Source organism: Quercus suber, unplaced genomic scaffold (assembly GCF_002906115.3).
Source record: "Quercus suber isolate HL8 unplaced genomic scaffold, Cork oak 2.0 scaffold_276, whole genome shotgun sequence".
Taxonomy (NCBI): Eukaryota; Viridiplantae; Streptophyta; class Magnoliopsida; order Fagales; family Fagaceae; genus Quercus; species Quercus suber.
In genome coordinates this window covers 861,542-877,115 of record NW_027069732.1, presented here as the reverse complement: position 1 = coordinate 877,115, position 15,574 = coordinate 861,542, and the positions used below count along the sequence as shown (strand labels likewise).

The following is a 15,574-nucleotide window of genomic DNA, read 5'->3' as shown; positions in this document are numbered from 1 at the left end:
CTCATTTCTTCCAAGAATCCGTAAGAATCCCCCTCCGAATTTGAAGATCACTCTCCAATTTAGTTCATGTATGTTCCCATTTCTTCAAACCTTTCATCTTCTCTTCGTCCAGCTTCCTCGGCCTTCAAATATTTACTCCCTAGTCACCACATCTATTATTTCTCCTCTTCTATTTAACTGAGATAGGGCAACATATCACATACCTTAAGATGTAGATTTGAGATACTGTCCCCCAGAAAAACTACTAGCAGATCGAAAGGTGGGTGAGGTTATAATCCCCATCATCGCCTTCCTAGAAGGGGGAATAACTATCCCTATGGGTCCCATTACCAGAGATTATCTCCAAAACCATAGGCTTAGTCCCGAATAGTGTGCGCCTAACGTTTTTAGAATCTTAGGAGCAGTTGATGATTTGAACCATCATTTAAGCTTGGAACTCACTTGGCTTGACGTGGTACATATGTACGAGTGCCACAGCCAAAAGGGAGTGGGATATTATCTTAAATCCCGATCCGACATTGTTCGGCTCGTCTCCTGCCTTCCCAAGTCTAACAAAGGGATGATAGACGATTATTTGATCGTCTCGGGCGCGTGGCATGACGATCTTCATTGCCCAACCCATCCAAGAGAGCCAGGTGGGCCATCCTAGATTTAGGTTTCCTAACAATAGATTTAGGATCTTCGTTTTTTTATTTTTTTATTATTATTATTATTTTTTAACAATTTCTCTTCTCTTTGTATCATTATTTTCGAGTTTCTGACTAAATTCTGTTGTGGTGTTAACAGATAAGAAACACGTTACTCCTCGACTTAACCTCACAAACGTCGCCGCGCTCAATTACTTACTTCGATCAGAAATTTTTGTAAGTGAAGACAGCCAACTCTGGTTCGTTCCTCTTATTCTTGGTTTCACACCACAATCGACCGATTTTCAGCTGGTCGGCAACGCTATCATGCAAGGAGATTATCGAATTAACCGAATAGACGTCTCTCGGCCCAATTTCATAGCGCCATTCGATCTTCCTCCTGTACCACATCCGAATCCACAAGGTGTGCCACAACTCGTACAGCCAGTCCAACAGGTTGCCCTGGAAGCAACTACAGAAAGAGAAAGAATTGCTTCTTCAACCTCTTCGCTTGAGGAGCAGATTGACAAGTTTAAGTTTGAAGGAGAGGCTTCAGGAGGGGTTCAGGTCATTCAGGTTTTGAAAGCCAAGGAAGAGACTAACAGACAATCTAGTGTTCTCCCTCCTGTCTTGATTGTTGGGAAATTTAGACTCCGGTTGATAGAATTAACAAGTTTTAAATTCAAGTTGTTAATTAGATTTATTATTAATAAACCTTGTTAAAACAAACAAACATCAATATCATGTCAAAATCATATGCAGCGGAAAAAATAAATAATACAAGATATGATGACCCAGGAAAACCAATGAAACCAACCAGTTTCACAGTAAAAACCTGGGGGGAAACCTTCCCGAAAAGCAATCCACTATAGTAAAGAGAAGTTTCAGATCTAGTACAAAACCTTTGTCCCTAGACTCTACAATCCCGTAGATGAACTCACAGCAGAAACCTTTTACCGCTTTAGAACCTCTGAACTTTTCAATATATGAACACCACCCTTTGATGTTGCACGGATCCCAATACATGACTAACTCCTTTGCACGAATCCTAGTACGTGACTCACTCACCAACTTAAGGAAGAAGAATGTTGGCTACAAAGTTCTTCACTTCATCAACAATGAAGATCAAGAAGCACTTGGACGCAGTAGCTTCTTTCAGAGAGAATAAGGCATCGATCACCTTTTGCATATGTTCTCCTTGTATTCTCTCATGTGACGGCCTCTAAAATAAGCCTTATATAGGTCTAGGATTGTGATAAAAGAAACCCTACTCAAATACATAAGCCTGGCCCAAAAATATAAATCTGAATTTTCGTAACCTCGACAGATAGCAGCTATCGAAGAGGTGTCGAGCAGGTGTCGAGATTTAATGAATCTCAACAGATACAGCTATCGAGAAGGTGTCGAGAAGGTGTCGAGGGGACAGAAACTTTCTCGATCGATCGATCAGCTAGCGAGAAGCTATCGAGATTGCGATAAAAATCAACTGAAGATCTCTACAGATAGCTAGGTGTCGAGGAGGTGTTGTGAAGCTATCGAGCTTTAAAATTCAGCACTTTCTCACTTGATTCTTGGACAGACTTGCATGGCTTTAACACTTGAACTTGAAACAAGGTTTCTTGAAGTATTAAACACATCCTAGCTCTACCCAAATACAAGTAAGGTGCGTTTTGTCAAAGGATTAGCCAACTATATAAAATAGTGACATATGTTCCTAACATGTGAATCACATATGTCCTAACAATCTCCCCCTTTGGCAATCCGTGACAAAACCACAACAAACAAATGAACATATGGGAGAAGTCATAAATCACTTAACTCATATTCACTTGTTAAACACAATAAAATGTATCCTAACACAAACTCTTGAAAAACTTTGCAAGAAGAGAGTTTATGGCAAGTAGACTTTTACAACCTGTATTTCTGAAACACTTTAAACAAAACTCATCAAGGCATCTTGTATGAAATAGAAATAATAGATTGCATACAAGTATAATAAACATGTGTATAAAGATAGAGAAGAAACAACACATGAAGAGAGAGGTAAAAGAAAACACACATCAACATATAAAGAAGATAAGTTCAATGTATGCAAACATGGTCACAAGACCCAAGGTATAAGAAGAAGGAAGTAAGCACTCCCCCTAACAAGATGAAACACATATCCCTTTTACAAAGGAATGTATTTCTCCCCCTAACATGTAGAATCTTTAAAAAGAAACCACATATTCTCCACATATTCTCCCTTTTTTGTCATGATTGACAAAGGGTATAGGAAGTTAGAAAACTTCACCCGAGAAACATAAAGATGATCAAAAATGATCAAGGGGGTACAAAGAATCCATATAAATGCAAGAATGCAATGAAACAAGATGTAATGGATGAAAAGGTAATAGAAGGATGCAAAACATGAAAAAAACACATCTCTCAACAAGAAAAATGTTAAACACATAGATCCCAAAACACATACACACACTAAACAAGTCTAACCAATTTTATTTTTCAAAAACAAGTCAAGACAGTTTAGTGAGTATACATTAGCACATGTAAACACTTGTGAAAGCCAAATCACATTGTACCTGCACATGTATCAAAAGTAGCAAAGAATATTGCATGTTGTGTGTGAAAAATATCGCAACATTGCATACGTGTATACATGTTATGACGATCTGAGATATGAGAAAATAACTTTAATTCACACACAATCATAACTGTTTGATGGGGACTATCACCTTCGAGGTACATCCTATAACTCCCACATCTTCTAGAATACACGCTTGCAACCATATTTAAAGCATTTTTGATCTTTTTGCTTTTATTTTCTTTGCATATTTTCTTTTATTTTAGCATATCATACATGGGCATATAAAAGAGAGAAAAGAAATACCCAAGATGTTAAGCATTTGACATCGCACTTTTGTTATACCGAAGCATACGAATGTCTTTGACACTGCACTTTTGCTATGCCGAAGCATACAGGTGTCATATTATGATTGGCGGGCAAAAGTGGTGAGATGGTTATTTATACCTTTCTTTTAGGATTTTCTAATCCTACTCGTCAAAAAGAGTGATATGAGTGTTAAGCTTTAAGAGATAACTTAATCTTACTCATCACAAACAAGAGTCACAAAACTCACTTGCTTAGTTGTGCATAGAGATGCTCATCTAAGCTACAAAAGATACAAAATTTAGAAACTTTGTTTCAATGGCCATCCAAGGTACATAAATACCAAAGTACACAAAACACATATTGTTTTTGTATTTTTCTGATTTTTTTCTTTTTATTTTTATTTTTATTTTGAAAACAAAACAAAAAAACCTAAACAACCAAACAAAAACAAACAATATGAGAGCATGAAAGAAGGATGCATATGCATGAAGGCATGATAGAAAAATGCAGATGCATGAAAGCATGATTCCAAAAGCAGATAAGAAATCAAGCAAAGAGAGTCCTACTTTAGATAGAAAGAATTAAAGTAGAGGACAAACAGAAAAGACAATTAAGTCTTAGGCTCCTTTTTCACCCACACAGCACGAGTCTTTGGCCGTGTAGATGAAAAGCCACGTGTCCTAGTATGTCTACTAAAGGACATAGAAGAATTAGAATTCTCCTGAAATTGAGTTAAAAAACTCAAGACTTTTAATAACTCCCCAAACAAAGGTGTAGGTCTTTGAGAGGAAACCTATGACCGTTTTGACAATTGCTTATGAGGATACAACTTAAAGCAATAAGGACGAATGTGTCCAGAAGCACCACAATGGTGACAAACATGAGGTTTAACAAAGGATATAGAATTAACCAGAACAGTTTTGGATTTCATACTTTTATTACCTTTCTCAGATTGTGGCATAAAGACAGTCCTTGATTTAGAAGCCGTGGAAAAGGAGGGGCTGGAGGAAACAGTATATCCTAAGCCAGTCTTATCAGAACTAGGCTTTTAAGCACTTAATACTTCATCAAGCTTTGCACTAGACATCCTCTCTATTTGAGTTCTAGTTTGACTAAGCTCAACCTCAAGATTCTTGACCTTCTCTACTAATGAAACGTTCTCCACAACAAGAGTCTCAATTAACCTTGTAATCTCATCCAGTTTGACTAACAGATCAGCTTTTTCAGTTTTTACCTCATTAAGTTCTTTTCTACCAAGATGAGAAGTCTTCTCAGATTTTATAAATTTAGTGCATAGCTTATCATAGGCTTCCTAAATGATCATCTTCTTGGGTACTTCATCATCAGAAGAATCCTCATTGTCACTAGCACTCTCCACAATCACCTTACCGGTTGAGGCAGCAAAGGCCATAACATGACGATATTCATCCACAAATTCATCAGAAGAGTCATCCTCAGTGTCACTCCAAGTAGCAACCAACCCTTTATTTTTTGACTTCTTGGTCTTTCCTTTATGAGATAGTTTAGACACTCTATCCTCATATGACCAAAACCTTTGCACTCATGGCATTTGATGAGGGGTTTCTCATTCTTGCCCTTCCTAGAAGATTTAGGTTTCCTAGGAGGTTTTCCCTTATCATTTTTCCTAAACTGAAGAAGCTTGATAATCCCATCAGTTATAAAGGTTAGATCCTCATCCTCATCTTCACTTCCATCTTCATCTTCAGAGTCCTCAATCTCTTCCTCTATACCCTTAAAAGCCAAGCTTTTACTCTTTCCACCTTTTCCCATTGAGCCTAATCCCATCTCATAGGTTTGAAGGTTTCCTACAAGCTCAGTCAAAGGAATTTGATCAATGTCCTTTGCTTCTTCAATGGCAGTGATCTTGGCATGGAATCTTTCAGGTAAAGACCTAAGGATTTTCCTAACAATCTTGGATTCTGCAATACATTCTCCAAGGTTGAAAGCAGAATTCACAATATCCTTGAGTTTAGCATAAAACTCATCAAACGTCTCATCCTCCTCCATCCTTATTTCTTCAAAACTACTAGTGAGTTGTTGAAGCTTCACAGTCTTTACTGCCTTGGTACCTTCATAAGTGGTCTCAAGAATGGTCCATGCTTCCTTGGCAACTTCTGTGGATGATATTTTCTTGAATTCCTCATTGGTCACCCCACAGAACAAAGCATTCAAAGCCCTACTGTTGAAATTTGCCGCAATGATTGTTGCATCATCCCAATCCACCGGCGATTCCTTTGGCTTAATCCAGCCAACTTCAACGGCTTGCCATACCTGTTCACCTAGAGCCTGCATAAACACTTTCATACGAACTTTTCAGTACGCATAATTAGTTCCATCAAATAAAGGAGGAATCAAAAGAGATTGTCCATGGTCCATGACAATGGGGGTCAAGGATCACACTCAGGAAATTAATCCAATCGGAGTGAACCCGCTCTGATACCACTTGTTGGGAAATTTAGACCCCGGTTGGTAGAATTAACAAGTTTTAAATCCAAGTTGTTAATTAGATTTATTATTAATAAACCTTGTTAAAACAAACAAACATCAATATCATATCAAAATCATATGCAGCGAAAAAAATAAATAAGATAAGATATGATGACCCAGAAAAACCAATTAAACCAACCAGTTTCACAGTAAAAACCTAAGGGGAAACCTTCCCGAAAAGCAATCCACTATAGTAAAGAGAAGTTTCAGATCTAGTACAAAACCTTTGTCCCTAGACTCTACAATCCCGTAGATGAACTCACAGCAGAAACCTTCTACCGCTTCAGAACCTCTGAACTCTTCAATATATGAATGTCACCCTTTGATGTTACACGGATCCCAATACGTGACTAACTCCTTTGCACGAATCCTAGTACGTGACTCACTCACCAACTTAAGGAAGAAGAATTTTGGCTGCAAAGTTCTTCACTTCATCAACAATGAAGATCAAGAAGCACTTGGTTACAAAATCCTAAGGCGCAAAGACGCAGTAACTTCTTTCAGAGAGAATAAGGCATCAATCACCTTTTGCATATGTTCTCCTTGTATTCTCTCATGTGACAGCCTCTAAAATAAGCCTTATATAGGTCTAGGGTTATGAGAAAAGAAACCCTACTCAAATACATAAACCTGGCCCAAAAATATAAATCTGAATTTTCGTAACCTCGACAGATAGCAGCTATCGAGGAGGTGTCGAGCAGGTGTCGAGGTTTAATGAATCTCAACAGATACAGCTATCGAGAAGGTGTCGAGGGGACAGAAACTTTCTCGATCGATTGACCAGCTATCGAGAAGCTATCGAGATTGCGATAAAAATCAACTGAAGATCTCGACAGATAGCCAGGTGTCGAGGAGGTGTCGAGAAGCTATCGAGCTTTAAAATTCAGCACTTTCTCACTTGATTCTTGGACAGACTTGCATGGCTTTAACACTTGAACTTGAAACAAGGTTTCTTGAAGTATTAAACACATCCTAGCTCTACCCAAATACAAGTAAGGTGCGTTTTGTCAAAGGATTAGCCAACTACATAAAATAGTGACATATGTTCCTAACATGTGAATCACATATGTCCTAACACTGAGCTCTGCTCTTCCAGTTGTTAATCTTCCTCCACCACCTCCTCAGGTTCCTTCTGATCTCGGCTTAAAGCAATTGTTAAATCCGAAGAAGAAGAGGCCCCTTACAGATAATGAAGAAAGGGAGGTGGTGCCTCCAAAAGGAACCAAACAATAGAAAGTGGTCAACGACCAACGGAGCAAAAGGGCTTCATCTACTGATAGCAGAGATGACTCTCTTGTTGCTGAGGTGCGTCGAGGAATGCGCACCTGGTCCCCTAAGCTGGAACTGGACGGTGCTCCCATCCCCTAGGATACCTCCCTAAGAAATTATCACGCGGGAAGGGCAGGTTTAGTTGCTGCAGCCCTGGAGCAACCACTTCTCCTTCCAAAGGACATGGAGTCTTACAGGCGCTTCAGCTAATATGAACTCTTCTTATCCCTTAAAAAGGATTTAGCCATGGTAAGTGAATTAATCTACTTCTTCAATTAAGATGCTGATCTTTTTTATTCGTTCCTTTTTCTTTGGTTTATATTGAAATTTTAATTCTACTATGTAGATTACCCAGTAGGTTTATGTGGCCGAAGAGTGGAATAAAGGACTTATAATGAAGCCCAAGCCGAGGCCCACACTCGGTCTGAGGGTGAAAAGTCTCTGGGTAATCTGAAGGAAGATTACTCTCGGCTATCCGAGCAACTGAAAGAAATAACCAGCCAAAGGAATAATCTTGATGCTGGCCTGAAGACCGCTTAAAAGCAGGCCGAAGACCAACACAAGCAGTTGCGCATGACTGAGATCAACCTAGAGACAGAGAGAGAGTTAGTCAAAGGTCTTCGTGCTGAGCTGCAGAATGCCAAGGAAGCTACCCAATTGGTCAAGAATAGTGCTCAGTTGGCCAAAGAGGCAGTCGAGGTCGAAAGGCAGGCAGCCTATAAGCTCGGGGTGGAGCAGACCCAAGTCAGACTTACTGAGGAGTTCGCAAAGGTCTACAAAGAATACTGTGATATAACTTGGGTAAAGCCCTCGACGCTGCTGGGGTCCCTCCAGAGTCTGACTTGAGGCAATCTAGGAGTATTTACTACCACCCTGACATTTGCGAACTCCCAGAAGTCTTGGAGCAGCCTCTAGTCGACGAGACCCTTCCTGCTCCTGTTGAAGCAACCAAAGAGTCTGGTCAGGCTGGTGGTATGGGTAAGCAATCTAAGGATGTTCAGAAAAAAAGTAAAGATCTGAAGAAGAAGACTTAAGTATTTAGGGGTTTTATTCCATAACTGTATTTTTTTTTTTTGTAAGGAATTGCTAAGTACTTTTTAATCAATGAAATTGTCTTTCTTTTATCTTCTATATCTTCATTGCACGTACTGAGACATTTATTGTTGTTGATAATAGCGCTCGATTGATAACTACTGTGACTTGCGCAAATATAACAATAATGTCCTACTTGTGATACGAATAGCTTGTATGAATAATGAATAAATGAATCGCATAAGAATTGTTAATGAACATAAGAATCAATGCCCTGCTTAAATTGGTTTTAGCATAGCAGGGCATTGATTCTTATGTTCATTAACATAAGAATCACTTATGAAAATCAGTAGTGGAGTGTTAACTAATCCATATCATCTAGTCCGAGGACTTCAGGCATGATTGGATTTAAGTTTAAACACTTATGAGAATTATGAATGAGTGTTAACTAACCCATATCATCTGGTTCGAGGACGTCAGGCATGATTGGATTTAAGTTTAAACACTTAAGAGAATTGTAAGGGAGTGTCAACTAACCCATACCATCAGTAGAGGAGTGCTAACTAAGTCATATCATCTAGTTCGAGGACTTTAGGCATGATTGGATTTAAGTTTAAACACTTAGGAGAATTATGAATGAGTGTTAACTAACCCATATCATCTGGTTCGAGGACTTCAGGCATGATTGGATTTAAGTTTAAACACTTAAGAGAATTGTAAGGGAGTGTCAACTAACCCATACCATCTGGTCCGAGGACTTCAGGCATGATTGGATTTAAGTTTACATATTTAAGAGAACTGTAAGGGAGTGTTAACTAACCCATATCATCTGATCCGAGGACTTCAAGCATGATTGATTTTAAGTTTAAACAGTTAGGAGAACTGTGAATGAGTGTTAACTAACCCATATCATCTGGTCTGAGGACTTCAGGCATGATTGGATTTAAGTTTAAACACTTAAGAGAATTGTGAATGAGTGTTAACTAACCCATATCATCTAGTCCGAGGACTTCAGGCATGATTGGATTCAAGTTTAAACACTTATTCAAAAACTTTATATAACAAATTGGCATATTGATTAAAGAAAAGATTCGATTATTAGTTGTACCTTTTGAGGTTGTTTACATTCCAAGGGCATGGTATTACATGACTATCTAAGTCTTCCAAAAAATACGCCCCAATGCCAGCCCTTGAGGTAATACGATATGGCCCTTCCCAATTAGATCCTAACTTCCTAAGCTGGATTCTTCGCAGTGCCCATAACTTTTTTGAGCACCAAATCACCAAGTTCTAGAGGCCTTAACTTTACGTTGGCATCATAGCCTTGCCTAAGCTTTTGTTGGTAATGTGCTAATCGGACCATTGCATTTTCCCTCTTTTCATTAATTAGATCCAAACTCTTCTCTAGCAGCTCACTATTACCGGTCGGACTGAACGAACTAGTTCTCAATGTTGGGAACCCAGTCTCCAAAGATATGATAGCTGCAGCTCCATAGGACATTGAAAAGGGGGTCTCTCCAGTAGACCTATGAGGTGTAGTTCTGTATGTCCAAAGTACGTGTGGAAATTCCTCCACCCATTTACCCTTCGTATCGTCTAGTCTCTTCTTTAATCCATTTACTATGACCTTGTTAATAGCCTTTGCTTGTCCATTCCCTTGAGGATAAGTAGGGGTGGAGTATCTGTTTATTATTCCCAGTTCACTACAATACTTCCTGAATGCTTTGCTATCAAACTGAAGACCGTTGTCCGAGATGAGGGTATGAGGGATCCCAAACTGAGTGACAATAATTTTTCAGAAAAATTTCTTCACATCTACATCCCTGATGTTGGCTAAAGGTTCAGCTTCAATCCATTTGGTGAAATAATCTGTGCTGACCAAAAGATATTTCTTGTTTCCTGCAGCCTTAGGGAATGGACCCACAATATCTAAGCACCATTGAGTGAATGCCCATGGGCTGGATAGTGGATTAAGTGTTCCCCCTAGTTAATGAATATTTGGAGCAAACCGCTGACATTGATCGCATTTCTTAACATACTCATGAGCCTCATTTTGCATGTTTGGCCACCAATAGTCTTGAGTAATGGCTCTATGAGCCAAGGATCTACCTCCAGTATGGCTATCACAGATTTCTTCATACAACTCTTCAAGGAGTGATTCAGCTGCTTCAGGATGCATGCACAGCAAGTACGGCCCTGAATAGGAGCAATTGTACAACTTCTGGTTCTCGGATAGCCAGAATCTAGTTGCCCTCCTCTAGATTTTGTCAGCTTCCAGCCTGTCTCTAAGTAGTATATCCTCTTTTAAAATTTTGATTATAGGATCTATCCAGCTGGGCTTGGCTCTGATTTGATAAACTCGGATTGCTTCTCTTCTTGCTTCCGTAGGCCCCGGTAAGTCCTCGACGAGGATAATTCTCGGCAAATCTTGCGCCGAGGAGGTAGCAAGCGTGGCCAAAGAATCAGCATGTGTATTACCATTTTTGGGGATGTGCAGCAAATTAAAAGATTCGAACTCCGATTGTAGACATTTAACTCGGCTCAAGTATCCCTGCATTCTTTCATCTTTCGCCTCAAACTCACCTTGTACTTGACCAACAACTAACTTTGAATCCGAGAATATCTCAACTAACTTTCCTCCCATTCTTTGAACCATAGCCATTCCCATCAGTAGAGCTTCATATTCAGCCTCATTACTTGTGGCCGTAAAACTTAGTCTTAGTGACTTCTCAATAACAATCCTTTCTGGAGATATTAACACTAGCCCCACTCCAGAACCCTTCTGATTTGCTGCACTGTCTACATACACCTCCCAGGGTGATGGGCCTTTCTGAGAGATTACGCCAACCGATTTTTTATCCATGTTCTGTGCTGGTATTAATTCTTCTAACGAGGGCTCAGTGAACTCGACTACTAAATCTGCGAGGACCTGCCCCTTTGTGGAGGTACAGAGCAAATATTTGATGTCAAAAGCCTCTAGGACAGTGCCCTATTTAGCTATTCTCCCCGTGTAGTTAGCACTTCTAAATATGGTCTTGAGTGAAAGTTGGGTAAAAACAACCACTGTATGTGCTTGGAAATAGTGAGGCAGCTTCCGTGTACCAAGAACTACTGCCAGGATGGCTTTCTCCAGTGGTAGATATCAAATTTCAGCTTCATGCAATGATTTACTCACGTAGTAAACTAACCTTTGTCCACCTTGGTCCACTCGTATCAATACGAAACTTACAGCATAAGGAGCCACAACAATGTAGGCAAATAAGACTTTATCTGGCTTAGGACTAGACATGAGTGGTGGCCGAGCTAAATAATCCTTAAGTTGCTGAAAAGCCAAAGCACACTCTCCAGTCCACTCAAATCCCTTCCACTTATTGATCAATGAGAAGAAAGGCCTACACCTATCTGCTGACCGAGAGATAAATCAGTTCAGAGCCACAGCCATTCCAGTCAATTTCTGGACCTCTTTGGGATTCCGAGGAGGTTGTAAATTGTTAATGGCTTTTATTTGATCTGGGTTGACCTCAATTCCCCTATGAGTTACCATTTAACCCAATAATTTGCCTGATCCAACACCAAATGAGCATTTGGAAGCGTTTAGACGCAACTTGTAACTTTTTAGGACTTCAAAAAAAATTTCAAAGTCCTTTACATGTTCAGAAACAATCTTACTTTTTACCACCATGTCATCTATTTAAATCCCGATACTTTTACCCAGCTACCCAGCTGTGGCTCAAACATCCTCGTCATCATTCTTTGGTATATAGATCTTGCGTTTTTCAAGCCGAATGGCATCACTTTATAGTAGTAATTCCCAATAGGGGTGACAAATGCAGTCTTCTCCTGATCATCCAGGGCTAATGGTATTTGGTGATAACCTTGGAAGGCATCCAGGAAACTCATCCGAGGATGGCCAACAGTGGCATCTACTAGCTGATCAATTTTTGGCATAGAAAATGGATCCTTAGGACAAGCTTTATTTAAGTCAGTGAAGTCTATACATACTCGTCACTTCCCATTCTTCTTCTTCACCACCACAGTATTTGCTAGCCACTCAGGATAAAAAAGCTTCTTTAATAGCTCCAGCTTGTTTGAGCTTTATTACTTCTTCTCTTACTGCATCAGCATGCTCCTTGGATGGGCGCCGATGAGGCTGCTTCTTAGGGGTGACCAATGGGTTGACCTTCAGATGGTGACATATGAATTCTAGATCCACCCTTGGGGCTTCGTAAGTGTTCCAAGTGAATACATCAATGTTTCTATTAAGGAACTCTATTAGCTCTTCTTTCTCCTGCAAAGTTAACTGAAATCCGACCTGAAAAAACTTTTCTGGATTGTCTCCGATAGCAACTTTTATCAAATCTTCGCACCTGGCACCCTTGGCTGAATCTTTGATACACGATACCCGAAGTTTTAATTGCTATAAATCCCTTTCGGCCTAGGCCGAGGACTCAGTTTCGGGCTTATGACGGATGGCAGCCACCAAGCATTGTCTGGCCACGAATTGATCTCCCCGGATTTCACTAACTTGTCCCTCAGATGGATATTTAACTTTCTGATGCAGAGTAGAGGAGACAGCCCCTAGCGTATGAAGCCAAGGTCTAGCCACAATTGCAGTATAGGGTGAATACGCGTCTACGACAATGAAATCTACCTCTACTACTTCCATACCAGTTTGCACAAGTAATCGTATTTGGCCTTTTAGGATAACAACTCTTCCTTCGAAGCTCACCAGGGGAGAACTGTATGGCGTTAGGTTGTCAGGTTTTAAGTTCAGCCCTTTGTATAAATCAGGGTACATTATCTCGGCTGTGCTGCCTTGGTCTACCATTACTCTCTTCACATCATATCCCCTAATTCTGAGGGTGATTACCAAAGTATCGTCATGAGGTTGGATGGTTCCCATTTTATCTTCATCCGAGAATCCAAGAATTGGTGGAATACCCATTTTAGGTCTTTTCGGATCATGATTATCATCTGTGGGTGACCGGGCTACCGACATTACCCTAGATGGCCAAGATCTTGTTCTCCCTGGTGCGGCGAAGATGACATTGATAGTTCCCAAAGGGGGTCTTGAAGAATTATCCCTTCGAGACTCTGAGCTTGCCTGACCTCCTCAGCCACTGGAATGATGTAAGAATTATTTTAATTTACCCTTACGGACAAGCTGCTCCAAATCCCAAAGACTTTTATAGTCGTCTGTGGTATGCCCATGATCCTGGTGATACTGGTAGTAGAGCTTGCGATTATGTCTCTTAGGATTCCCCACCATCGTGTTCGGTCGTTTGAAGAATGGTTCATTTTTTATCTTCTCCAAAACTTGATGCACTGGCTCTAGGAATACTGCGTTGACTGCTTGATGATTCGCCGATCCAGATTGTCCAACAAAATCTCTTCATTGTTTATTGTTATTGTAATGGTCCGATCTGAAAACCCTCCTCTCTTAAGGGATAGCCTTATCCTTGCCTTTCCCTTGCTATTGATCATCTTCGACTCTTTTATTCTTATCAATCCTATCCATCAGGTTACGCACATTGGTGACAAGTTTTCCAGTCAAAGACTTTCTTAAACCATGGTCGGCAAGTAGGCCGAGCTTAAATGTATTAAGGGCCACTTCATCAAAGTCGCTTTCCATCTCGTTAAACATCTCCCAGTACCTATCTGAGTATGTTTTCAAAGTCTCACCTTCTTGCATGCTCTAGGATAGCAGTGAAATTAAAGGCCAAGCCACTCTCCGGCAGGTGACAAAACGGGAGCTAAATGCTTGAGTGAGTTCTTTGAAGGAACTAATGGAATCTGCTTTCAGACTGTTAAACCATCTCATCGCAACTGGTCCCAAGGTGGAAGGGAAAACCTTGCACATCAAAGCTTCATCCTTCGAATGTACAGCCATCCTTTGGTTGAAATGGCTCACGTGCTCCACGGGGTCTGTTCTATCATTATAGATGGTAAAAGTTGGTTGATGAAAATGACGAGGAAGTCTTGCTTCTTTAATCCTGCGTGTAAAGGGTGACCTAAAGATTTGATTCAAAGCCTTGCTCATAGCATCGTTCCCTATGCCTCCACGTGATGGACTTCGAGGTTGCTTCTTATGATAATGTTCTTCTTCATAGGAAAAGGATTCACTGACCGGTGTTTGAGATCTTTGTTTATAAGTGATGTCTTGTTCGTCGTTAGAATTATCATCAGAGTATGAAGAGGAAGTCCGCCTCCTCTTTGCATGGCGCAACTCCCTTTTCAGCTGGTCAATCTCCAAGTGCATGTTTTTGTTCTTCTCTGCATGAGACACGTTACTCCCAACATGTGACTGGCTTCGATCAGTATGTGTAGGGTGTATACTACCTTCACGATCATGCCTCTGCTCCAAGTTAAGAAAAGGATCAACGTTTTGGGATGCCCTAAATTCTGCTAGTTGTTGCCCTAGTTCAGCCATTATCAAATGTTGCTTCCACTTTCGTTCAAGCTCTCCCCATAGATGGTGCCAATTATAGGGTCCAGATTTGTAGCCCAAGTCCAAAAGATTTGGAGTATGAGCCCAATAAGCCCAATACAATGAATTTGTAGAGAGTGGGTGAAAGAGCTGGGCTGGTTATGAATTAAACAACGTTCAACAAAGGTTTTACTGATGAATCAATGTAAGAACAAACTTGAAACTTAAATGAATTCATGTCCGAAGAGACAAACTTTTGTATATATCACTCTTAGAATTATCATAGACTTTTTCCCCCCCCCCCTCTCTGTAAGAGGTCCCTTACATTTATATAGTGTTCTTTTAGACTATCTTAATCGTGCACTTGTCTTCATCTAAATGTTCACTTGAGTACCCGTTCCATCAGGTACCTTCGTCGGTTCTCCATGAGTGGTGGTAGTTGAGTTTGTACTGTTCAGAGGTCTTCTCCACATTAATGTGGCAAGAAAAGTTGTTGCAGTACATTTAATGCAATGGTAGCAGCTTTTCCTTTAAATATTTCTCTGTTCTTATCATCTCCATACATGCTTGAAGTTTATCCTTATCATTGGAGTCGTTAGGAAGGTCACTCGAAACTCCCAGGTATTTGCTTGACCGAGATTTTTTATATCCGAGGAGAACACACTCTTCGAACTACTGATGTTCTTTTCGGACTATATCCCTTGATCATTTCCAAGTATATCTCTCTCACTTGGGATCCTTCTTAATCATTTTCTCCTCTTCGAACATACCTTAGTCTTCAAATAGGGCATTAGGCCGAATACACAATTTTGGGTTTTTACC

The 15,574-nt window shown here is 40.1% G+C and overlaps 1 protein-coding gene across 1 annotated transcript; it reads right to left on the bottom strand.

Annotated features, from left to right (window-relative positions):
* Window positions 1–12,760: 12,760 nt before the first annotated feature.
* On the bottom strand, window positions 12,761–13,324 carry LOC112016089 (uncharacterized). Its single transcript, XM_024048596.2, has one exon. The coding sequence runs from the start codon at window positions 13,322–13,324 to the stop codon at window positions 12,761–12,763; it is 564 nt and encodes a 187-aa protein (XP_023904364.2).
* Between the last annotated feature and the right edge of the window lie 2,250 nt (window positions 13,325–15,574).

Bases quoted from the DNA above. Each gene is read 5' to 3' on its own strand.
- LOC112016089 (XM_024048596.2), bottom strand. From the start codon at position 13,324: ATGTCGGTAGCCCGGTCACCCACAGATGATAATCATGATCCGAAAAGA.